Source organism: Tachysurus vachellii, chromosome 21 (assembly GCF_030014155.1).
Source record: "Tachysurus vachellii isolate PV-2020 chromosome 21, HZAU_Pvac_v1, whole genome shotgun sequence".
Lineage (NCBI taxonomy): Eukaryota > Metazoa > Chordata > Actinopteri > Siluriformes > Bagridae > Tachysurus > Tachysurus vachellii.
The window spans coordinates 17,831,078-17,855,174 of NC_083480.1; the positions used below are offsets into that span (position 1 = coordinate 17,831,078).

Consider the following 24,097-nt stretch of genomic DNA (forward strand, 5'->3'; position numbering starts at 1 on the left):
AAACAACTAAAGGCCTCTCTCACATTGGCTAATGTTAATGTTCATGAGTCCACCATCAGCAGAACACTGAACAACAATGGTGTGCATGGCAAGGAGAAAGCCACTGCACTCCAAGAAGAACATTGCCCATGTGCAGATTGCTAAAGATCACTTGGAAAAAATGTTTTGTGCACAGTTGAGAGCAAAATAGACTTTTAGAATTTAAATGCATTCCAGCATTAAGAACATTATCCCATCTGTGAAACATAGAGGTGATTTGATGGAACCATAAATTCTGAATGATAGCAGCAAATTTTAAAGCAAAATGTCATATGTCCATGAACTGAAACTCAAGAGAAGGTGAAGCAAAACAGCAACCCTAAGTACACAAGTAATTTTACCATTATATTTACTTAAAATAATAAATGTTGTGGAAGGACCTGAAGAAAGCGGTTCATGTGAGAAACCCGCCAACATCCCAGAAGCTGTTCTGTACTGAGGAATGACTTTAAAATTCCTCCTAGCTGATGTGCAGATTTGATCAACTGTTACCGGAAATGTTTCGTTACAGTTATTGCTGCACAAGAGGCTCACAGCAGATACTGAAAGTTTTACATACTTTTACCACTCACAGATATGAAATATTAGATCATTTTCCTCAAATAATAAACAGCAGTATAATAGATATTACATCACTACATCACTAAGTGTTAAGTCCTGAAGTTACTCTCTGCCGTGAAATTATACTGAAAAATATTTGCCACAACATTGTTATTACTAAGAACAGGATGATCCTCTAAAATAGAAAACTGGATGAGGAGACTAATAAGAGGCCCACAGCAGCAATAAAATAATGAAAACACTCTGTGGAATGATATATTTATTTCAGCTGTTAGGGGAAGAGCTAACTTACCTGAAAAATAACTGTGTTTAAAGTTCTAATTCAGACATTGAGATAGAGGTAATATTACAGATATAGGAGGAGTGCAGTCAAACATTTTGGAGCAGTTATAATTTTGTGTCCTGAACTGAGAGAGTGAAGAGTGTGTCATTGTCTCTCTGCAGGTCCTGTGATTGTGAAATCTCAGATGAAGGCTGTGCTGCTCTGACTTTAGCTCTGAGATCAAACCCCTCACACCTGAGAGAACTGTATCTGTCTTGGAATAAACTCAGAGACTCAGGAGTGAAGAGTCTCTCTGCTGTACTGGAAAATCCTCACTGTAAACTGGAGACACTGAGGTAAGATCATCTCACTGAGAGTCACGTGACCTGATCCTCAGTAAGACACATTCTCTAATAGTGAGACTAAAGCAGAGGTTTTACTTGCACATTGATGTTTTTCCTGATCTGATCACAGTAATTATGTATTCCGTGTGTGTAGTGGATTATAAACTCATCCATGATTTCTCTTCTAAATTAGATTACATTGAATCTAACACACACGGCACAAATCCTACATTTTTTATTAAAGTTGTGTAAATATTTGTGTCAAACTGAACTAAACATTTCTGACAAAATGTCTGATTTTCTTTGTACTCGTGTGTTTATGTTGATCATCTGTAGTGTTTCATGTGTGTTCCTGACACAGCTCATTTACATGTAGTGACATTTACACACACAAACTCCACAGTATATTCTACATATAAAAGTGTAGTAATCCATTCAAATTATATAAACTGAGTGTGATAATTTTGTCATTGTCTCTGCAGGTTGTGTTATTGTGAAATCTCAGATGAAGGCTGTGCTGCTCTGAGTTCAGCTCTGAGATCAAACCCCTCACACCTGAGAGAACTGGATCTGACTGGGAATAACCTCAGAGACTCAGGAGTGAAGAGTCTCTCTGCTGTACTGGAGAATCCTCACTGTAAACTGGAGACACTGAGGTAAGCTCATCTCTCTGAGAGTCACATGACCTGCTCTGACTGAGAGACTCTTCACTCCTGAGTCTCTCTCTCTCTCTCTCTCTCTCTCTCTCTCTATTTCTCTCTGTATATATACTGCTCAAAACACTTAAGGGAACACTTAAACAACACAATGTAACTCCAAGTCAATCACACTTCTGTGAAATCAAACTGCCCACTTAGGGAGCAACACTGATTGACAATCAATTTCACATGCTTTTGTGCAAATGGAATAGACAACAGGTGGAAATTATAGGCAATTAGCAAGACACCCCCAATAAAGGAGTGGTTCTTCAGGTGGTGACCACAGACCACTTCTCAGTTCCTATACTTTCTGGCTGAAGTATTGGTCACTTTTGAATGCTGGCGGTGCTTTTACTCTAGTGGTAGCATGAGACGGAGTCTACAACCCACACAAGTGGCTCAGGTAGTGCAACTCATCCAGGATGGCACATCAATGCGAGCTGTGGCAAGAAGGTTTGCTGTGTCTGTTAGCATAGTGTCCAGAGCATGCAGGTGCTACCAGGAGAAAGGCCAGTACATCAGGAGACATGGAAGAGGCCATAGGAGGGCAACAACGCAGCAGCAGGACCACCACCTCCGCCTTTGTGCAAGGAGGAACAGGAGGAGCACTGCCAGAGCCCTGAAAAAAAATTACCTCCAGCAGGCCAGAAATGTGCATGTGTCTGCTCAAACGGTCAGAAACAGACTCCATGAGGGTGGTATGAGGGCTGACGTCCACAGGTGGGGGTTGTGCTTACAGCCCTAAACCGGGCAGGACATTTGGCATTTGCCAGAGAACACCAAGATTGGCAAATTCGCCAGTGGCACCCTGTGCTCTTCACAGATGAAAGCAGGTTCACACTGAGCACATGTGACAGATGTGACAGAGTCTGGAGATGCCATGGAGAACGTTCTGCTGCCTGCAACATCCTCCAGCATGACCGGTTTGGCAGTGGGTCAGTAACGGTGTGGGGTGGCAATTCTTTGGAGGGCCGCACAGCCCTCCATGTGGTCGCCAGAGGTAGCCTGACTGCCATTAGGTACTGAGATGAGATCCTCAGACCCCTTCTGAGACCATATGACAGTGCGGTTGGACCTCGGTTCCTCCTAATGCAAGACAATGCTAGACCTCATGTGGCTGGAGTGTGTCAGCAGTTCCTGCAAGAGGAAGGCATTGATTCTATGGACTGGCCCGCACTTTCCCCTGACCTGAATCCAATTGAGCACATCTGGGACATCATGTCTCGCTCCATCCACCAACGCCACGTTGCACCACAGACTGTCCAGGAGTTGGCGGATGCTTTAGTCCAGGTCTGGGAGGAGAACCCTCAGGAGACCATCTGCCACCTCATCAGGAGCATGCCCAGGCATTGTAGGGAGGTCATAGAGGCATGTGGAGGCCACACACAATACTGAGCCTCATTTTGACTTGTTTTAAGGACATTACATCAAAGTTGGATCAGCCTAAGTGTGTTTTTCCAACTTCAATTTTGAGTGTGACTCCAAATCCAGACCTCCATGAGTTAATAAATTTGATTTTCATTGATAATTTTTGTGTGATTTTGTTGTCAGCACATTCATATTAAAGAACAAAGTATTTAATAAGACTACAGTATTCCATTCATTCAGATCTAGGATGTGTTATATATATATATATATATATATATATATATATATATATATATATAAATTTATATAATATTTTTATATATTATATAAATATAATAATAATTTATATTTATAACATCTCAGTCTTTCAGTGCTGTTAAATAGTGTAGCTGCTATCATCATGATTACATTTAAAACTTCTATGGAGGGTTTCATCTCAGTTATTCAAACATAAAAACCTGAACATGAAAAGACACGACATGTTTCATACTTATGAAAACAAGCTCACACTAAATATAATTTATTGTTTATTTATTGATTTCACATTATTATTAATAAGGATTCTGTATTCCATAGTAATTAAAGACTGCAGTAATTACTTAATGTAAAAGTTCCTGCTAAACTGATCTGTGTGTTCTGAACTGAGAGAGTGAAGAGTGTGTCATTGTCTCTCTGCAGGATGCGTGGTTGTGAAATCTCAGATGAAGGCTGTGCTGCTCTGACTTCAGCTCTGACATCAAACCCCTCACACCTGACAGTATTGGATCTGTCTTGGAATAACCTCAGAGACTCAGGAGTAAAGAGTTTCTCTGCTGTACTGGAGAATCCTCACTGTAAACTGGAGACACTGAGGTAAGATCATGTCTGGAGATTGTGACTGAAGAAGTGGCTTTAAGTTCAACATCAAAACTCCTGAGGAAACAAAAATTTTTTTTTTTCTGTGCATATGTTTTTCCCCCAAAATTTCTTATTTGATTACAATATTTATTTAATATAAGAAACGTAGCAGGGTTGCTAAAATCACTGAAGCACAAAGAACATTGTTTAATGGTAGAGCAAGCATTAATTTGAACACACTCTCTACCAGTCTGAAATGCTTTTAATAAACGCAGCTCTAATTGTTCTTAACAAGAATTTACTTAAATAGAGTTATAAACAAACACCCATACACACAATATAAAATGCAGTGTGTGTCATTGTCTCTCTACAGATTATGTGGTTCTGGTGTCTCAGATAAAGGCTGTGCTGCTCTGAGTTCTGCTCTGAGATCAAACCCCTCACACCTGAGAGAACTGGATCTGTCTTGGAATAAACTCAGTGACTCAGGAGTAAAGAGTCTCACTGCTGTACTGGAGAATCCTCACTGTAAACTGGAGACACTGAGGTAAGATCATCTCTCTGAGAGTCACATGACCTGATCCTCAGTAAGACACATTCTCTACTAGTGAGACTGAAGCAGAAGTTTTAGGTTCAGCATCAAATATCCTGAGGAAGAAAATCATTTCATTTCAGTCCACATTGATGTATTTTCCTGGTCTGATCACAGTAATTATGTAATCAGTGTTTGTAGTAGTATAAACAGATCAGGGCCGAGTTTCATCACAACACAAAGATCACTGTTTATTGGTAGAGCGAGCATCACTTTGAACACTCTCTCTCTCGGTTACTGTGATCTTAACTTTGAAACATTTTATTAAATTTAGCTATGATTGTTTAATGCCCCCTTTCCACCAGAAATAAACGGGTGCTGGTTCAGAGTGCTGGTTCAAATTTGGTTCCACTGGCTAGCCTTCTAAGAACCGGTTTGCCTTTCCAGGGGCTAGAGAGCCATCATAGAGCCAAGTCTCACGTCACTGTATACAATTTTATACAGCAATGTTAGCACAACACAAACACAAACAAAACATCAACAATGGCGGATATTGCTTATATGTTAATGCTCATGGCTTTGCGGACCTACATTGGCATGCGAATCGTGATTTAAAATTATTTAAAAAATGGCGCTAACAACACTCTCCTTTGTCTTGTTGGTCACAGTAACCCCAGCCCCCGACGCAAGCGATTCTTAAGTCTAGACCAGCATGTTTTGGTGCTACTTAAGAACTACTTTTCCTGGTTCAGAGCCGGTGCTTTGGCTGTCGAAAAAGAAAGAACTGATTTTAAATTAGGCTCTCAAAACCAGCACTCAAACTGCCTTGGTGGAAAAGGGGCATATGTAAATTAGATTAAATTGAATTTAACACACACATACACACACATACACGGCACAAATCATGAAAAGTTGTGTAAATGTTTGTGTAAGTCAAACTGAACTAAATATTTCTGACAAAGTCTGATTTTCTTTGTACTCGCATGTTTCAGTTGATCATCTGTAATGTTTCATGAGTGTTCCTGACACAGCTCATTTACATGTAGTGACACACACACACAAACTCCACAGTATATTCCAGATATAAAGGTGTAGTAATTCATTCAAATTATATAAACTGAGAGTGTATATAAAATGAGTGTGTCATTGTGTCTCTGCAGGTTGTGTAATTGTGAAATCTCAGATGAAGGCAGTGCTGCTCTGACTTCAGCTCTGAGATCAAACCCCTCACACCTGAGAGAACTGGATCTGACTGGGAATAAATTCAGAGACTCAGGAGCGAATCAGCTCTTCAGTCTTAAACTACAGAACTTGAGGTAATTTACAAGTATTTCTGTCCAGTCCTAGGTAGGACTCAAACGCAAATTTAACATATTCAAATTTTATTGAACTGTTCAGATGTAAAAGCTTGGAAAACTGGCGGTAACGTTAAGGACAGATATGGCAGGCAGAAAACAGGGAGAGGAGCAACACAATAAACCTCACACAAGCAGACAGAGCAATGCAGGGAAGAGAACAGAGTGCTAACAGTCCAGTAAACTGGTACACAGGCAGACAGAGCAATGCAGAGCAGGCAGAAAAACAGAAATAGCATCAAACCAGTCAGGGCAGAAACAGGAATAAGGTGGGATGACTTTACGGGCAAACTGAGATATCTAGCAAAGGACTCTGTGTAGGCAGCGTGCTTAAATAGTACCTGGTCACCTAAAATGGCCACCGCCCCAGAAATGAAAATCTAAGATGGCCGCCGACTCAGAAGTGACATTTAATCTGTTTCATATTTAGTAAGTTACTTTTGTTTTTGTTTACTTTTAGGTTGTGAAGAAGTTGTATCTGAACCAGTCTGGCTGTTTTCCTGTTGATCTCATCAACAAGGAGTTTCCACCCACAGAACTGTGGCCGACTCAGTGTGTGTTTTATTTTTCACTCCATTCTGTGTAAAATCTACGGACTGTTGTGTGTAAAAGCTCAGCAGGTTCTGAAAAACTCCAACCAGCAGGCAAAAACCATGACACGGTTAAAGTCACAGATATCAGACTTATGCTGTATGATTTTATACATTGTGCTGCTGCATGACTGATGATTGGCTTCCTAAGAGTTCCTGATAATGTGGACAGTGAGTGTATATCTGTGCACTTTTTTATTTCAAATAAGCACTTTAATGAAGTTCAGAATGTTATTAATACTGTAAAATACTTGATAACCAAAAAATAGCCAAACTTTCTGACACAGAATTCATTTACTGTTATTTACTTTACACACACACACGCACACACACAGACACACACGCTTTCATAAACATTGTCATCACATGTTTTTCTCTTCTGCATAATTGAACCGACACACAAAAAAAATCTAAACATTAAAAACAGAAAGGAAATGTTTCATTATGAAATGTTTATACATGAAGGAAATACCTGTATGCAGAGAAAATCATATTTTTCTCCTAGGTTTATTATCTCCTAGTGACGGGTAATGTAAATAAAAAAATGTTTTAATAGAAATAAGCCAATTTTTTGTTGACTGCATGCTTCGTAGAATTACAGAAAAGAGTTCATATCTCAACACTTTATGAATCTTTAAAATAGTTGAGCGTCAGTGTTCCTCTGCAATTGTGACTGGAGCACACAACTTAAATGGCCGCTGGCTAGAGTCTCTACATGGTCAGCCAGTGTCTCATGGGATTGTTGTGGACGAAGCCGCCGGAGACTGTCATGCCTTCTTTTGAACCAATGTTGTGTCAGTCAGCTGTATGTTCTGGTCTTTATCAGCAATCAGGTCTGTGCTGAACTCAGACTTAACAGTGACCCATTAGTTCCACGGTTGCACTATTATAAACTGTTGTAGAAAGGACATTATTTACATTTGCACTATTTACTGTAGAGTGTCACCCAAATGAGGATGAGGTTCCCGTCTGAACCTGGTTCCTCTCAAGGTTTCTTCCTCAGATCATCTCAGGGAGTTTTTCCTTACCGCCGTCACCTCCAGCTTGCTTATTAAGGATCAGGATAGATATATAGTATTGTAAATTTTAAGTTTAACTTTTTTTAAATTAATTTTAAAACTTCAATTGTATATATCCACTTATTTATTTTTATTCTTATTTTTTCTTTTTCTCATTATTATTATATATGTATTTCCTTTTCTCTCTCTTCTCTTTCCATACTTCTGTAAAGCTGCTTTAAGACAATGGGAAATTGTTAAAAGTATATACAAATAAATAAAATTGAAAATGGATATCAAATCTCTAGGAAATAATTACTACAACATTATTCTTATAAAACTTCATCTTAAAAAAGGGATAAAACACAAATGACAGAAGAAAAGCTTTTTATATCAACACAACATTCAGTGAGCAACATGCTTCATTACTGATATTCAGCTTATCTCATATACACATGTGGATGCAGTTGATGTCATAAAAATGATTCAATAAACATTTAGAGTTTCTAGGTAATGAGGAGTTATGTTATTTATGTCTAATCATATATTGTGAAAATCACATGAAGTGAGTTATGTTTAAAAAGATAAAAAGTATTAATAAATATATAAATATACAAATAATCAACTAACATTGTCGGAGAGGTTAAAGAATGTTGGTGCAGAATGTGTCACAGAGAGACAGTTTGTGTTTGTGCATGTGACAGAATTGTGTACTTCATGGTCATTTACACCTAATATTCATTCATTCATTCATTCATTCATCCATCTTCTACCGCTTATCCGAACTACCTCGGTCACGGGGAGCCTGTGCCTATCTCAGGCGTCATCGGGCATCAAGGCAGGATACACCCTGGAACGGAGTGCCAACCCATCGCAGGGCGCACACACACACACTCTCATTCACTCACACAATCATACACTACGGACAATTTTCCAGAGATGCCAATCAACCTACCATGCATGTCTTTGGACCGGGGAGGAAACCGGAGTACCCGGAGGAAACCCCCGAGGCACGGGGAGAACATGCAAACTCCACACACACAAGGTGGAGGCAGGAATCGAACCCCCAACCCTGGAGGTGTGAGGCGTACGTGCTAATCTTTCTAAAAATCATTTCTAAAAGAGAATTTGCCACAAACACCGCATATAAAGTCACTATCCAAAATAATTTGTACTGCTTCTAATGAACTTTAAGCAAGACCTCTAGTACAAAGAAGAACCCACCACTAGGTATGGCACCAAAGAGCCCCAGGTTTAACACAGACCACAGAAATGGAAGGTCTTTGCAGTCTTTTGTAGCCAAAAATGAAAAACAGAAAGAGTAAAATTGCATTTTTACTGGAACCGGTTGTGAATGTTGTTTGTTGTGAGAGTCCTATCTTGTTCCTGAAACAGGCCTAGGTGTGTTAATGTGTCCAAATCCTCAGAGTCAGATGGTAAAGGATAAAGGGGCATGGCGTGGCCAACCACACTCAGCAGCTTTTGCTCCAAAAGACCCAGGTGCAGTGGTTCCTACACACACATAAAACACAAGTGCTCATATTCTGGTCACAGGAACAAGGCTAGTCAGTGTGTTTGAGCAATCCTAACCCAGACCCATATATATATTCCTGCCAGGCAATGAGTAAAAGTTTCTACACTTCACATACACATCACAATCTGGGTTCAAATAAAGATATGATGTGTATTAGAACTCTTATGATTTTGTATGTATTTCAGAAAGAATTTAATTTCTCATGACTTAAAGGCCAAAAAAAGAATATACACATACAGTGTCCTGGTAATCATTATGCTGAGAGGATGAGATCATGTGAACAGTAGTTCTTTTAGGGTCTATAAACCTGATTCTTTAATGAAATGGTAAATCTAAGCAAAGAAAATCTTTTGATCATCTGTTTGATCGTCAGATTTGGACCTTTATTCCAGGTTTCATAAAAGCAATTGCTCTCTTTGAGTGTGGAGTAATTGTAGAGAATGTCTTTTAAATATGGAGACCTTATTAAAGTAGTAACAAGATTTCTGCAACCTCCTGAAAAGTTTCTGCTGTTTATAAAGCAAGCATCTGGTTAGAAAAATAAAGTTAATAAGGTTTCTCATGACAAAATATTATATTCCTGTTTCAGATTTCTTATATTTAGTAAAGAACTCACTCTGATGTTGCTCTGGCTGCCACACAGCAGTGTGTTGAGATGGTGAGTTGGGGAGGAGCTGCTGTGATCCATTTCATCTTCCCAGAACTCCCCAGACTGCTGGTGCTGTTCTTTCCCTATTTCTGCCGTGTTGTTAGTGAGAGAAAAGAGGGATAACACTGATGGAAGGAGGAGATGTTGGTAGAAGATAACACAGTGGTGCTTATCCACACAAGGAAGTGTTCTGCAACAACATGCCTAATAAGGTCAGCATTCACTGACTCTGTTTGACTGATAATGTCTTATATCCTTAGTGGAAACTAGTTAAAATGATGTCACTCAGACCTTATCACAAGAGCTTGTATGAGGGCTGCTTAGCTAACTACATTCTATTTCACATGCATTGCAATAAGGTCTTCAGTAATTCCGTAAATCAGTATATTTATATCAGAACTAAATGGAATTGTTTTGTTTATTATCTAACCTTGCCTTAGCTTAGTTAAGGAGCCACTGTTCAGAGGATAAAATTAAAAATAGCTTAAATGCTGTAATAGAAATGCACTATATCAATAAAACAGAATACAGCTATAAATAAACTAACCTCACTAAATATATCAGAGATTAGCAAATAACAACTTGAACCTTTTTTCACTTTTGTTGGTACTGAGACATTAAAATGCTCTATGAAGATTGCTCTAGAAACATTTCAGTTTAAGCATGTTTCACGTGTCAAAAAGACTTTTACCCTGAAATATCTTCAAATAACTTCTGTTCTCTTAGCGCCCTCTTGTGGTAAGTAAAGTGTAACACAAGGAAAACTGTGTGAGTTTGTTACGATCACCTGCTTTTTCAGGAAGGCTGAGTTTATTATGCTCCAGGTTTTCAGACTGAGTCAGGAAAGCTCTACTGAAACAAAATTCAGATGGTTAGAATTCAGTTTAGACCGTGACTTCCTATCACAATCTTTGGAACATGATGGAAAAGCAGTGACCTAGATCAGTGTTTTACAAACCACGATGCAGGTACAACCTGTTGTTTTTTATTTTCAGGTGGAAGTCCAGCATTATCTAATCTACTAGATTTATTAATGCATTCTTTTAGTTAACTTTTTTGACTAATCACACGAATGACAATCCTTAATAACTCCAAAAGGTCTAATGGTGACTTGAATCTAATGTCTTCTTTTGATTGTCGGTTCATGAATAAAAAACAAAAAAAAAGAGAGAGATAATATATTTGAACACATTTACATGATGTTACTAGAATTTGTCTGTGCCTGTGGGAGTGAAATTTAATTTAACGGATCCTTGGCCTAAAAATATTTCAAAGGGCTTAAACACCCAAGATGACAGCCAGTAGCACCTAGAGATTTGCACATCCTCAAGGCGCTGCTCAAACAGATGTTTCATGTGCTCCAAGTTCTCCTCCTCTAAGTTCTTCACAGATGCTTCCAGTACTGAGACTTCCTCCTGATAGACAGCAAGCTGGCATGGGATAATCATTGAACACACATACATGAACCTTTAAAACAATTACACCTCTTTGTTCTATAGAAAATATAGGACAAGGATATAAAATGGGCAAAAAAGTTTGTTCTATGTACCAGTTGTGTATTAATTTTAGTGCACTATTAATGCATGAACACAATGAAGTGCATTTTATAAACATCTTACCTGTTTCTTAAACCAGTCATTCTTTCCGATCATCTGAAATCTGTGCTTGTCAACCTGTTTTAATGCTCTCTAAAACAGTACAGGGTCTCAGTGCTGTGGCAATATGCAGAATAATTTAATAGACACAAAGCTATGGTTGATGTTTATACCTCGGTAGCAAGTTGCTTCTCTTTTTCAATCAGCCGGGATGTAATCTCGTCAATCTTACAAATGTCTGCTTTAAAGGAGCACTCAACATATTCTGTGATAAATATTAGTAGTTGTGAAAATTATTAGTTCCTGATGAGAGAAAAAAAATTGAACTATAAATGAATATGTCTCACCTGATAATGCCTGATATTTATGCTCTATAGTGTCAAGTTCTGACTCGAGGTTTTGGATCTGTTGTTGACGATCAACACTACCCATGTCCATATATAGCTGCCAAGCTCGTCGCTGCGCTTGCAGCTCCTCAACCTGGCCTTGTACGCTCGTCAGCTTCCTGTGCAATTCTTAGAAACATACTCATCATCTAAAATCTGAATAAACTGTTCACTTTCTAAACAACTGTTGGGTTACAGAAGTGTAAATTAGAGTAAATGTCACATTTACAGATATTTACACATGCATCCATATTACTTATTAAAATTTTAACAGCATAATCTGTGTGTAAATCTCTTCACAAATTGAAATTATTTGAAGCTGATTATTCAACGTTTGGATGAATTGATCCTATGTGTAAATTTGCACACCATGATGATTTCCATGAATATGACATTTCTTGTGAAAATCCTCATGTAAATGGTTTACAAATAAATCTGTTGATATTCAGCAACATAAATGAGGTCCAGTGTGTAAATACCTGCCAGCTCTTCCTCCTGGATGCATGTGAGCTCTAGACTGTGCTGGATGGCTTGTTCTACTTGTTCTTTACTGGCCACTTCTTTTTCCAGAGGTTTCTTCTCCTGCTCCTTTGCTTGCTTGTGCAGCACACTGAGATGTTCCTGTTGTTCCTCTCGCAGCTGATCTCGCTGGAATCATACCATTATTTCTATCATCCTCACCGACATATCACTTATTTAATCACCCTGATATTAATGATGCTATGTAAACACAATGGGTTCAACACAGGTAGAATATACACAAGAATATACACATGTTTGACTGGAGTCTTACCAGTTCAACAAGTTTTTGGTTCTTGTCTTCCATTTTCCAAACGTCTTGCTTCAGTTCCTCAATCTCTTTACTTTTAACTTCAATTCTAAGTGAAGATCAGGTTACTAGTTATGATTTTCCTGAACAGATATTAGTCATATTTATTTATGTATTTATTTTTAGAGTAAACTTACTGGAATTGCATGAAAGATTCTGCCAGTGTAACTTTCTTTTCTGTGGTCTTCTTGCCCATTGTGATCTGGCTAAATAAAAATTATGTTGTTTTACATGTCAGTTGTGTTAAAGTACAAAAAATAAATCAATGTTGCATATAAATGTGAAATTTCCCTAAACAGCTGCACAGCTCATCTACACACTGATGTTAAACCTGGAGGCTTTGTTTATTTTGCTGTTATGGAAACCACTATAAATCAATCCCCATGGCAGTCTACAGGGGGAGACTTCCGGAAAAGAAGCCCATTAATTGAGTTAGTTATTTCCTGACTACAAAACATGAACAAGTCTATAAGAATAATAATAATAATAATAATAATAATAATAATAATAATAATAATAATAAAGAAGAATATTAATATTAATAATAACAACAACAACATTATTATTGTTGTTGTTATTTTTATTATTGTTATTAACAACAACAACAATAATAATAATAATAATAATAACAACAATAATAATGATTATAATAGTGGACATAAACAGTACTGCAGTAATGTAGGTGACATCTAGTGGACATAAACAGTACTGCAGTCATGTTGTGGACATCTAGTGGACATAAACAGTACTGCAGTCATGTTGTGGACATCTAGTGGACATAAACAGTACTGCAATCTCTGGATTATAATTTGTACAGAATGTGACATGGAAGTCTTGTTATTTGTGTGAGTTTTTTTGTCACAGTTAAATATGTATCAGAAGCATGAATCGTTCCGTTCCGTCTGACATTTAATCAATTTAAAAATCATTAAAATGCCTTATGATTATTTGCTGTCCATTTAGTTAGAGTTTTAAGGCGACTAGCCCGATATTCAAATACTCTGCAAAACACCGGAAAACATGACACTTTAGTCAAAATGAAGTTCATAATGACACAAAACTACTATTGCTGACTGAAGGTAAGTGATAAATTACTCTAACTTTAAGACAATAAGTATCCAGTTTTGGTCTCTGTGTGTATGAAACAAGAAGTGGTTCTTAAGTCATACTGCTGAAACATGATTTTTGCTCAGAAGAGGAGGAATATGAACTCCCAAAGACAATAATAGACACAAATAGTCTGTAAAATAAATTAAATAAAACAAAAATCAACAAGTGGAATGTGTTTTTATGGGAAGGAAAGTCTTCATCTCTAAAGTCCACTCAGTACAACAACTAAAACACCTGTGTATCCTTCACCTGTGAGCCTCCTATCTCTAGGTCACAGCCCTGGTCCTGGAAAACCTCCTGTATGACCTGAACTACACAGATCAGTGTTTTCCTGATAAACTAATCATTTATATTTATGGTATTTGGTATATGTAGTTATCCAGAGTGACTTACAGAAGTGCTTTGAAATCTCACATTAACACTGGTTCACAGAGAATACCTAGCTTACAGCACCTGGTATTCCCAGGTGGTCTCCCATCCAAGTACTAACCAGACCCAGATATTGTTAGCTTCCGTGATCAGACAAGATCGGGCATTCTCAGAGTGACATGGCCATAATCAGTTAATCAACATAATTATTTAGAGCAGAAAAATACTAAACTGTGCAGAACAATACAAACAAGTATTTTTAGGGGTACAGGCACCGAAACTACATAGACGCCTGTTTGCACACTGACCAAAGAAGGATTAAGGAATATTATAAATACATTCTGCCAAGTGCTGCCAACACACTAGCACCTCCATCAGATTAAATTTGGGCCTAATTTGGAGGTAAATTTTTTGTCATAAAATGTTATACTTTACAATGTGGTGACACTTATTTCTGCTAAAATGCATAAAAAAGATTATGGTTTGATCTTACAAAGTAAAAATGGACATCTGGGTCTGTTTGCTTTGTTCTGGGTCTTTCAGTGAAGTCTAATCAGATCTCTTGCAAACCAGTGATGCAGACAGGAAGTAGCCCCGGCATTAACCAGGAAACAGTTCATTACATCAACGAAAAGATCAGAGAGAATCCATCAACTGAGAAATCCATCTGTTCCACTGTCTGAATGAACTGGAAGATCCTTCTATAATTGAGGAAATCCAACACTACATACAGTCTGGAAATGTAAAAAAAACCCAAAAACTTTCTTCTCCTCAGTGGTCAGCTGTGGTGTTTATGTTACTGGCGTCATTGCAGGATCAGGATGTGTTGTCCTGAATAAATATATCAACCTCTTCTTCATCTTTCGGCTTTTCCCTTCAAAGCCTCTTCGTGTGGTTGCAGCATCCAGAAAAGCTAGTAAGTAGTGCTGAATACGACTGTTACATTTTTAGAACATTCAAGATGCAAGATCTTTTTTAGGCTTCTTAAAATAATCACTAAATTTAAAGCTTTCCATTAGATTTTGGAACATGGCTGGATCAGAGCATTAGTGATGTCAGGCAGCGATGTTGTGTGTGTAGGCCTGGTGTGCAATTGTTATTCTACTTCATCCTAAAGTGTTCTGTGAGATTGAGATCAGTGCTCTTTGTAGGACACTGCAGATCTTCTACCCCAAGTTTAACACATGGAGCTTTCATGGAGCTTGCTTTGGGCACAAGGGCACTGTCATGCTGGAACATGTTTGGGCATCTTTGATTTGCTTAAAACAGCTCAAATCCCACTGCACTAACATGATTTCCAGTGACCTTAGATGAGGTTATTAGTATTAAACAAAATTCAACCTGCATAAAGTGATGAATGAGGAGTTTATTGATTAGTCATGTGGATGAAGAACCATTAGCATTGACAACTCTGATGAAAAAGTTCCTGCTGAACTGATCTGTGTGTCCTGAACTGAGAGAGTGATGAGTGTGTCATTGTCTCTCTGCAGGTTATGTGATTGTGAAATCTCAGATGAAGGCTGTGCTGTTCTGAGTTCAGCTCTGAGATGTTGGAATTTAGAGCCCATTGAATTATTTAGAGTAATTATAGTTTATCATTTAAGTCTAACTAAAACAGTCTTTATTAATTAAAAGTCTGTTTTAGTTAGACTTAAATGATAAACTATAATTACTACAAGCAAAACAATGAGAAAGCTCCTCAGACCTGGATGAGAATGAGCAAACTTCTTTATTGTGGTCAATCAGCCAACAATTCTCTAAGAGAAATTGTCAAGTTGAAAGTAACAAAAGAAAACCCAAAAACACAAAAAAAGAGCATCGGCATGCAAAAATAAAAACAAAAACCTCTCAGGACGGTCCTGCAAAGTAACGGGTTTTTTTACACATACCAAATTGGCCCCAAAAATTCTCCTCTATATATACCCTGGCGCTTCTAGGTGCCTCCTCATTGGTTCCCCTCCTCACAGGCCCGTTATCATCATATCACCTTATTTACCGGAATTATCTCATATGTTTTGTAACGTCTTGTTCCCTACGATCCCCTTGTTTTTCCATCACCTTTTGCCCATATGCCCATTTATGGATTTTCCTCCCCTTAGTTCCCCGGGGCCCAGGTCTGGGAGCCCAGGTCTGCGACCCTGGATCTTCTTCGTTCTACATAACAATTATGAGTCATGGTCTGGGGACCAAGGTCGTCTTCATTCTACATAACAATTTTGTTATTGTTATTAAAAATGTGCTCAAAAGAGCTTTACTTCCTGGTCAATGTTACATTTGCCTCTTAGTTTTTTCATGACAGACGTCCTGAGGATTAATCCTTCATTCAACTACAATGAGTAAGTTTCTCTTTTGCTATCTTCTATATATATAAGTCACTCTATGAGTCTGGTTTATATCAAAAGTTATTATGTTAAAAGCTCTTATTTATTCGTCATCTTATATTGTCACTATTGCTGAGCTATTGCTGCTATAATGTTGCTTGTGTACAAATGGAGTTCTTTGATGACTCCTCAAGCCTGCTAAATGCTTGAATTAGAATTTGTTATGATCTCAGCCTGTCTTTGCCCAGGCTGAGCTTGCTTACGCATACCTCAAGCTTCCGTTCCTCTATCTCCTCTAACTCCCCTTACAGTATCTCCCCTCAGATCCTTCGCCTCGAGGTCAGCCAATTCATCCTTGTCGCACCATCAGGTCCTCACCTCAGCATCCTCGTCCTCCTCCCTACCCAAGGCCAGTGCCTGCTGATGTCATGGCAAGCTATCGCTGCTTCATATCACCCATGAGCTCATTACGTGTCTGGAGCAGCTCTGTTCTGGCCCTGAGTCCCCTGTTTACACTCTTTTCTTCTCCTGTCTGCTGAGTTACTATAATAAAGAGTCCCTCTTTTATTCACCCTCTGACTTCTGGTTAATATAATATAATATAATAATAATATAATATAATAATATAAATATATTCTCTTAAGGCTCCAGGATTTTTCACAACCCCTCACACCTGAGAGAACTGGATCTGTCTTGGAATAAAGTCAGAGACTCAGGAGTGAAGAGTCTCTCTGCTGTACTGAAGAATCCTCACTGTAAACTGGAGACACTGAGGTAAGATCATCTCTCTGAGAGTCACATGACCTGATCCTCAGTAAGACACATTCTGAAGCAAAGGATTTTAGCAAAATGCTTACTTTTTAATTTCATTAGTATATTGATGAATACTATAAATATGGATGAATATCAGTGTTTTGTAGAGTCCAGACTCCAGACATGGATTTTCTCAGGATGCTTCACTTTCCATCATGGACAGACTGAAATTCTGCAAGAAGTACAAGGATTGGACAGCAAAAGGCTGACGCAAAATTATTTTTTTCCGATGAAGCCACCTTCTGACTATTTTGAACATCTGGAAAATTATCTGTAGAAAAATATGTGAATGCTACCATGAGTCTTGTGTCATGGAAACCGTAAAGCATCCTGAGAAAATCCATGTCTCTTTTCATCCAATTGAGTGGGCTCTCTCACAATTCTGCCCAAAAACACTGATATGAACAAAGAATGGTACCAAAATGTCCTGCAAGAGCAACTTCTCCAGATGATCCCAATGTGTCCAGAATCTGGTGATGATCTGTGCATTATCCAGCATGATGAAGTACCATAACTCAAGGCAAGAGTGATAATGAATGGGCTCAGATTATTACACTGAGAGTTTGGATCAATGGCTAGCTCAATCCCTGGATCTTAAGCAAAGGCTGACTTTTTGTGCCCATTACTCCAAGCACTAACGAGGCAAGAATGGATTGCCATCAGTCAGGATTTTGGCCAAAAACTGATAACCTCTGGAGTTCAAAAAACTCAATGTTTCCAGTAGTATTTTGCAATTGTTATTGCAGATCACTACACAATATTCTAGAAACAATATTAATCATTGCCATGACAAGTGATTGCAAAACATAATTTTTTGCCACTGCCAATATGGCCTTAAACTCTGGTGCCTTCATACCTACAGAATAATAGAAATTGTTCCTTGTCATGGTAGATTTGATCTAAATTTGTAAATAGTCTAAAATGGTCAGTCAGGCGGTGATTTGTTCAGTATTCTTCACCTCCTATAGCCTGGGTCAACAGGACATTGCTGTTTGCTCAGGTGTTTAGATCATGGGTGCTTCCAGCTTGTATTGTATTTAGTCTTTAGTCTAATTTGCTGTAGGCACAGTAAAATATCCAGGAGATGGAAGCGTGGGCTATTGTTTAGACACACTTTCCGGAGCTGAAAAACGTCGCTGCTCCATCACACAGGGGTCTGCTGAAAATATCTAACAGTCAACTTCAGTTGTTACAGACCATTTACTCGATCATGCTGATGTTTGAGACCTCGGCTATCAACAGATATTTGTAGAGTGCTATATGTGTGCTTTTTCATTGGCACTATCCTCAGTATAATGAGGTTGCAAACACAGGATTACCAGTCCCACATTATGACTGCAGGAGGCTGCCTGACCTCCAGAATATCAGGATGTGTTCCCTTAGCCTTTCTCAGTAGACATCAGTTCCCCCACCAGAGTTAGCCTCTCTGTGCAGGAGAGACTATGTACTGGCAAGGGGACGTTTACACTTAAGGCTCCTTCCTGGTTTACCACAAGGGCAAGGCAGCAGCAGCAGGCTGCAAGTCGAGAGGTTAGCAAGTAAGTAAGACTGCAAGAATGCAACTTACCTCTAGCTACTGTAACATCACACTAGTAACATCACACAGTTCTGTGGGCAAGCCTAATGGTTAGAGAGTCTGACCCCTAACCCTAAGGTTGTGGGTTCGAGTCTCGGGCCGGCCACGACTGAGGTGCCCTTGAGCAAGGCACCGAACCCCCCCCAACTGCTCCCCGGGCACCGCAGCATAAATGGCTGCCCACTGCTCCGGGTGAGTGTTCACGGTGTGTGTGTGTTCACTGCTGTGTGTGTGCGCTTTGGATGGGTTAAATGCAGAGAGCGAATTCTGAGTATGGGTCACCGTACTTAGCCGTATGTCACGTCACGTCACGTCACACAATTTTCTACATACTTGTTTATACATTGATCACCATTAATGAGGAGTTCATACCGCATACATTTGCATATAGTGATGCATACACACGTCTATATGTTGCACTGGGTAAGGAAGCAAACAAAATAAAAATAAGCTAATTAAACTAGACAGTATATTCCAGTTATAAAAGTGCAGCAATCCATGAACATTATATAGAGAGTTCAGTCACTGTCATTGTCTCTCTGCAGGTTGTGTTACTGTGAAATCTCATCTGAAGGCTGTGCTGCTCTGAGTTCAGCTCTGAGATCAAACCCCTCACACCTGAGAGAACCGAATCTGACTGGGAATAAACTCAGAGACTCAGAAAATAATTGCTCTTAAGAATTAAACATGACTTGAGGTGACCTTTGAGTATTTCAGGTAATCGTGTTTAAAAACGAACTCTGTAGACTCATTAACATTGAGTCATTGCTTGATTTTTGTTTTCATTTGCTTTTAGACTGTAAAGAATTTTCCTCTGATTCAGACTCCAGAAAAGATATTTTTAAGCAAATGTGCTCGACTCTCAGTGGGATTTCCTGGACACTTTTACTCACATTGGGGAATAAAGAACATCTTGCTCATTTTCAGAGTCATTTGCTTGTAGCACCTCGTCCATATCAGCAGATGGGTAAAAGCACTTACTGAAGATCAGTTCATTATTTTTATTACTACACAACTCCACATTTATACCCAACAGAATCTACAGTAGAGGTTAAGATCTGATTAAGGCCCTCAAGAGGGAGATGAGTTGCTCATTTTTAGTTCTAAGCTAATCATATTTTACTGATATTACAACTAGCAGTGAGTGAATGAAGTGATGCCATAAACAAGGCAGCTGGTCCAAAGCAATGCATGAAGCTCTCCAATGTTTACCACATTACTGTGGCTGTAACACACCACCAGCTCTTACCCAAGTGTCTAAACATCTGACCTCAAATCTGATGATACATTCACAAGGTTTATCATTGATCTGATGAGAAGAAGCCTTTATTTTTGACACATATACATTATATTACATTACAGTGAATTTCTGTCAGTGTTGGAGGTCGTGGTGTCCCAAGTTAAGTGTCTAGAATCTTTTTCATTATAACCATATACAGTATAGCTGATGCAGTACATAATGAAATGAAAGTGTTCCTCCAGAACCATGGAGGTATATAAAACAACACAAAGCTAAGGACTAAAGTGTAATAACAAAGTGCATAGTGTGAAACCTAGTGCAAGATGAAAGGCACTGCAGACGGACAATACACGGGTCTTGCTTTAGGGCCCAACAGTAGCACAGAGATTTGAACCCTGACCTTCTGATCAATAACCCAGAGCCTTAACCACTTGAACTACCAGTGCTTTTTGGTGTACATGTACAAACAGCAGTAAGGATATTCCTCAACTCCCCACTGAGGCAAGCAGCTTGTCCAGTGGGAAAAACACTTAACTTTAAGGCCCCAGCCTGAGACAGAAGTACCTCATCATCTGCCTGAGCTCCTTTGGTGTATGAGAGTTCAGAAATATTACAGAAGTTTCCTACCATTGTCCTAAATGTGTGTAGATATGAGGCCAAATATATTGATCTTCTTACCTTTTCATCTCATGTTCTTCAGTATACTTTCCATTACAAGACTATCAGTACAACACATGACTACTGACCCCTCAAACCACTACAAGACAACTCCATGTGGTCATTTCATTCTGAACCCTACCTGGTTATGTTGGTTGTCCAGTAATCTGATGCTCTCCTGTGAGGGTTTATGGGATTTGGTCCATGGAGTCATTAGAATAGCTTTTTGTCTACATTCTCCGATTAGACCTTTCCACTAATTTTAGACTTACGAAATATAAACAAACCAAATACAGATAACAGGCAAAGAATAAATCACACACCATTTTTTTTCTTCTATTATTTATTTATTTTCTCAAAACAAGAAAACAATTAAAAATTGTGTGGCAATTTTCCCATTTCATACACCAGTCTGTGACTCTGTGACACTCACCATCTAATAGTGTATTTATTTATTTTTTATCTTTTTTCTTTATTAAAATAAAATATACTTGCAATCTTATTAGTCAACATCTGTTATAAAATTATTTTAAGATTCATTTGAACGACTTGCCCAGGTTTCCCTCACAAAAGTTTTTTTTTGTTTGTAATTTTTTTTTTTATTATTTTGATGGGAATCACCTGCTTTTTTAAAGGAGTAAATAAATGCAAAAATAAAATGTGGGAAAATGAGCTTAGTGGGTGTTCGATAAAGTCGAGGAGCTGAGCTTCACGTCCACATGCACTAACCACTAACTCTCACACAGATTCTTTTAGTAAAACATGCTCAAATGTGGGAGTAAAGTTTAATCTCTCTTTATTTATTTTTTTGGACATGCCTGGTTTGGGAGAGATGAAACACAGCGCCCCCCAGTGGCAACAATTCAACATGGCAGCCTCTGAAGTTTTTACAATTACAATAATGACAAGTCACTGGATTAAAATGAGTGGATTTTAAGGCTCTTATCTGTTTATGGTATTTCCCAGGATATGACTCGTGTCCTATTAAAATCTGCATGGAGAAAAAAATCTGATGTTAAGCCTGGAGATTTCCATTAGTCTGATTATTGAAATGTGATTTCTGTTTCTCTATTTGTGTAGAAAAAATAATCACAATTAATAATAACATGATAAAAATGATAACGTATACTGTAGCAACTACGAGGAGAAAAACGCTGCACCGTGTAGTCTGGAAAACTTTTAATGTTTCATTTTTGTCTTTTTTTATTTGGAAATGGGTTTGTTTATTTTTCCAGGCCACACTGCTGCTGATCTGCAAAAAAATACAGAAGTACAACGACAATCATCTTCATCTTCATCACAGTCACTCTTACTGTAAAGCATGCACCGGAGATTTCTCTTAACTCATCCGAATAGAAACCATTAAAAATGGCTGATCGGGCGTTTTTTTTGTTTTGATCTTTTTTTTAGTAGCAGCCTTGAAGAAAATAATCCCTATTTTTAGGATTATTTGCATCCATGCAAAAAATAAATAAATAAATCAAATTCTTCTCATGACTTTTAATACAGTACATCACCGAAAAGAGCGTCATATCGGAGCGCAAAAGAAGTTTGTCTGTAGATTTGTTTTTTTGGGGAATTTTGTGGTTTTGAAATCTTTATCAAAACAGGAACATTTTTAATGAATTGTTTTATCTGGCTTGATTGAGGAAGTGCAGTAGGGCTTCGGAGATTCGTTCTCAGCTTCTTCTCTTTTTCTGTTTTCTCTTGTTAGCCCGCTCGTGGCTTGTTTTGTGTGCGTCTTCTTTTTATTATTTATTTCTGTTCTTTTTTGTGGTCATCCCAATCTCTGTATGGAGAACACTGAGCTCCTTTTACATATGAAACAAAACATCTCATGAATGTTATCATCATCATCGTTCTCTTTAAAATCTACTGAAATTGGCTTTATTTCTTTTGTCCGTTTTAAGGAACCTGAATCCTCTCTTTAGCCCGTTACTGTTGGTCCACGTGGCTTTTTGTGCGTTTTTATTTCTTTTCACCCGAGTTTTTAGAAAAACAACACTGACATGAAACCGAACACCCACACAAGGTTTGTCTTCTTTCTCTCTGGACCTTAGATTCTTTTGCTCTCCTCTTTACATTCATTTTTTTTGCTCATGGTCACCAGTCACACACGAGGTTTCGATTTCTGAGCTCCTCCGTATCTCGCTGTTCTCCTCCTTCTCTCAGACTACTCTTGGTTGGTCCACATGGCTTTTTGTAGGATTTCTTCTCATTTCTCCACAGAAATATTCCAAGCTCACACTGTTGTCCATTTGAAAAGAAAACAAATCAGCCAAAGGTTTGTGTTTTTCCATCCAAAAACGTCTCTCTTGTTGAAGCACGACGGTGTTATTTGTCTTCTTCTGTCCCACAATGAGTCGAGCTTCAGACTTCTGAGCTGTTTGTCTGTCTGTCTGACATTAACGATGCTCAAACCCAAACGCTCGGCTCCTGCGTCTTCCCGTTTCCTCGTTTCTCTTTTGGCAGCAGGAAGACGGCGGCGTGTTCTTGCTCTCGGCCTTCCCACGGGACGCAGCGTGAAGCATGCAGAGGATGTCTCAGTGCCGTTATGAGCGAGCGTTTGATTTGTCGGTTGTTCTTTCGTGAGCTTTGCTGCTTAAAGGAGCTAACGTGGGATCCACAAGTGAGGTGGGAGGAAACAGTTTGTACCAGCCAATCACCATGTTGGTGAGCTCTAAATCGTCCAACAGGATCTGAGCGGCTCCCATGAACGACTTGTGGTCCATGCGGCCGTAATCTCCCCACACGATGATCTGAAAAACACGATACGAGTTTAAAGACATTCAGTTTAAACTCTGTTCACAAACTGTAAAGAACCGGCACACAAGTGTACGTAAAATGATGAGTTTACTATATGCTTTGGTTACTACGAAACAGGGGAAGTAACCCTAAGGTTGTGGGTTCGAGTCTCGGGCCAGCAATACCACGACTGAGGTGCTCTTGAGCAAGGCACCGAACACCCAACTGCTCCCCGGGTGCCGCAGCATAAATGGCTGCCCACTGCTCCGGGTGTGTGTTCACTGCTGTGTGTGTGTGTGCACTTTGGATGGGTTAAATGCAGAGAACAAATTCTGAGTATGGGTCACCGTACTTAGCCGTATGTCACGTCACATCACTCACTCGCTCTCATTTTCTACCGCTTATCCGAACTACCTCAGGTCACGGGGAGCCTGTGCCTATCTCAGACGTCATCGGGCATCAAGGCAGGATACACCCTGGACGGAGTGCCAACCCATCACAGGGCACACACACACTCTCATTCACTCACGCAATCACACACTACGGACAATTTTCCAGAGATGCCAATCAACCTACCATGCATGTCTTTGGACCGGGGGAGGAAACCGGAGTACCCGGAGGAAACCCCCGAGGCACGGGGAGAACATGCAAACTCCACACACACAAGGTGGAGGCGGGAATCGAACCCC

General features: G+C 39.0%; 3 protein-coding genes and 1 pseudogene across 13 annotated transcripts in view; 1 reads left to right on the top strand and 3 right to left on the bottom strand.

The window, feature by feature from the left end:
• The window catches only part of LOC132837650 (NACHT, LRR and PYD domains-containing protein 12-like), a 95,449-nt gene extending 88,301 nt beyond the window's left edge, over positions 1–7,148 (top strand). For 9 of the 11 annotated variants that reach the window (XM_060857422.1, XM_060857428.1, XM_060857432.1 and 6 more), the window contains 6 exons: positions 1,045–1,218; positions 1,689–1,862; positions 3,951–4,124; positions 4,483–4,656; positions 5,802–5,957; positions 6,457–7,148. In XM_060857422.1, the coding sequence (XP_060713405.1) occupies positions 1,045–1,218; positions 1,689–1,862; positions 3,951–4,124; positions 4,483–4,656; positions 5,802–5,957; positions 6,457–6,463 (859 nt within the window). In that variant the 3' untranslated portion in view covers positions 6,464–7,148. The remainder of the gene's footprint in view (positions 1–1,044; positions 1,219–1,688; positions 1,863–3,950; positions 4,125–4,482; positions 4,657–5,801; positions 5,958–6,456) is intronic. The other 2 variants (XM_060857423.1, XM_060857424.1) reach the window with 1 other exon arrangement.
• Positions 7,149–7,954: 806 nt separating this feature from the next.
• On the bottom strand, positions 7,955–12,574 carry LOC132863954 (coiled-coil domain-containing protein 83-like). Its single transcript, XM_060897066.1, has 9 exons — positions 12,542–12,574; positions 12,228–12,402; positions 11,710–11,877; positions 11,536–11,627; positions 11,387–11,455; positions 11,076–11,197; positions 10,555–10,619; positions 9,735–9,856; positions 7,955–9,096 (listed from the first exon to the last, which is right to left on the bottom strand). The coding sequence occupies exons 1-9, from the start codon at positions 12,572–12,574 to the stop codon at positions 8,920–8,922; spliced, it is 1,023 nt and encodes a 340-aa protein (XP_060753049.1). The 3' UTR covers positions 7,955–8,919.
• Positions 12,575–14,128: 1,554 nt separating this feature from the next.
• LOC132837699 (5S ribosomal RNA) lies at positions 14,129–14,247 on the bottom strand (annotated as a pseudogene).
• A 6,807-nt stretch (positions 14,248–21,054) lies between these two features.
• rims2b (regulating synaptic membrane exocytosis 2b) overlaps positions 21,055–24,097 on the bottom strand; it is a 68,678-nt gene continuing 65,635 nt past the window's right edge. The window contains exon 40 of the mRNA XM_060897201.1: positions 21,055–23,422. Within this exon, the coding sequence (XP_060753184.1) occupies positions 23,216–23,422 (207 nt within the window). The 3' untranslated portion in view covers positions 21,055–23,215. The remainder of the gene's footprint in view (positions 23,423–24,097) is intronic.

Coding starts and splice junctions, on each gene's coding strand:
- LOC132863954 (XM_060897066.1), bottom strand. CDS start 12,574: ATGGAAGACAAGAACCAAAAACTTGTTGAACTG. Junction 12,403..12,541: donor ACCAAAAACTTGTTGAACTG/GTAAGACTCCAG, acceptor ATAATGGTATGA/TTCCAGCGAGATCAGCTGCG. Junction 11,628..11,709: donor TAAATATCAGGCATTATCAG/GTGAGACATATT, acceptor TATTTATCACAG/AATATGTTGAGTGCTCCTTT.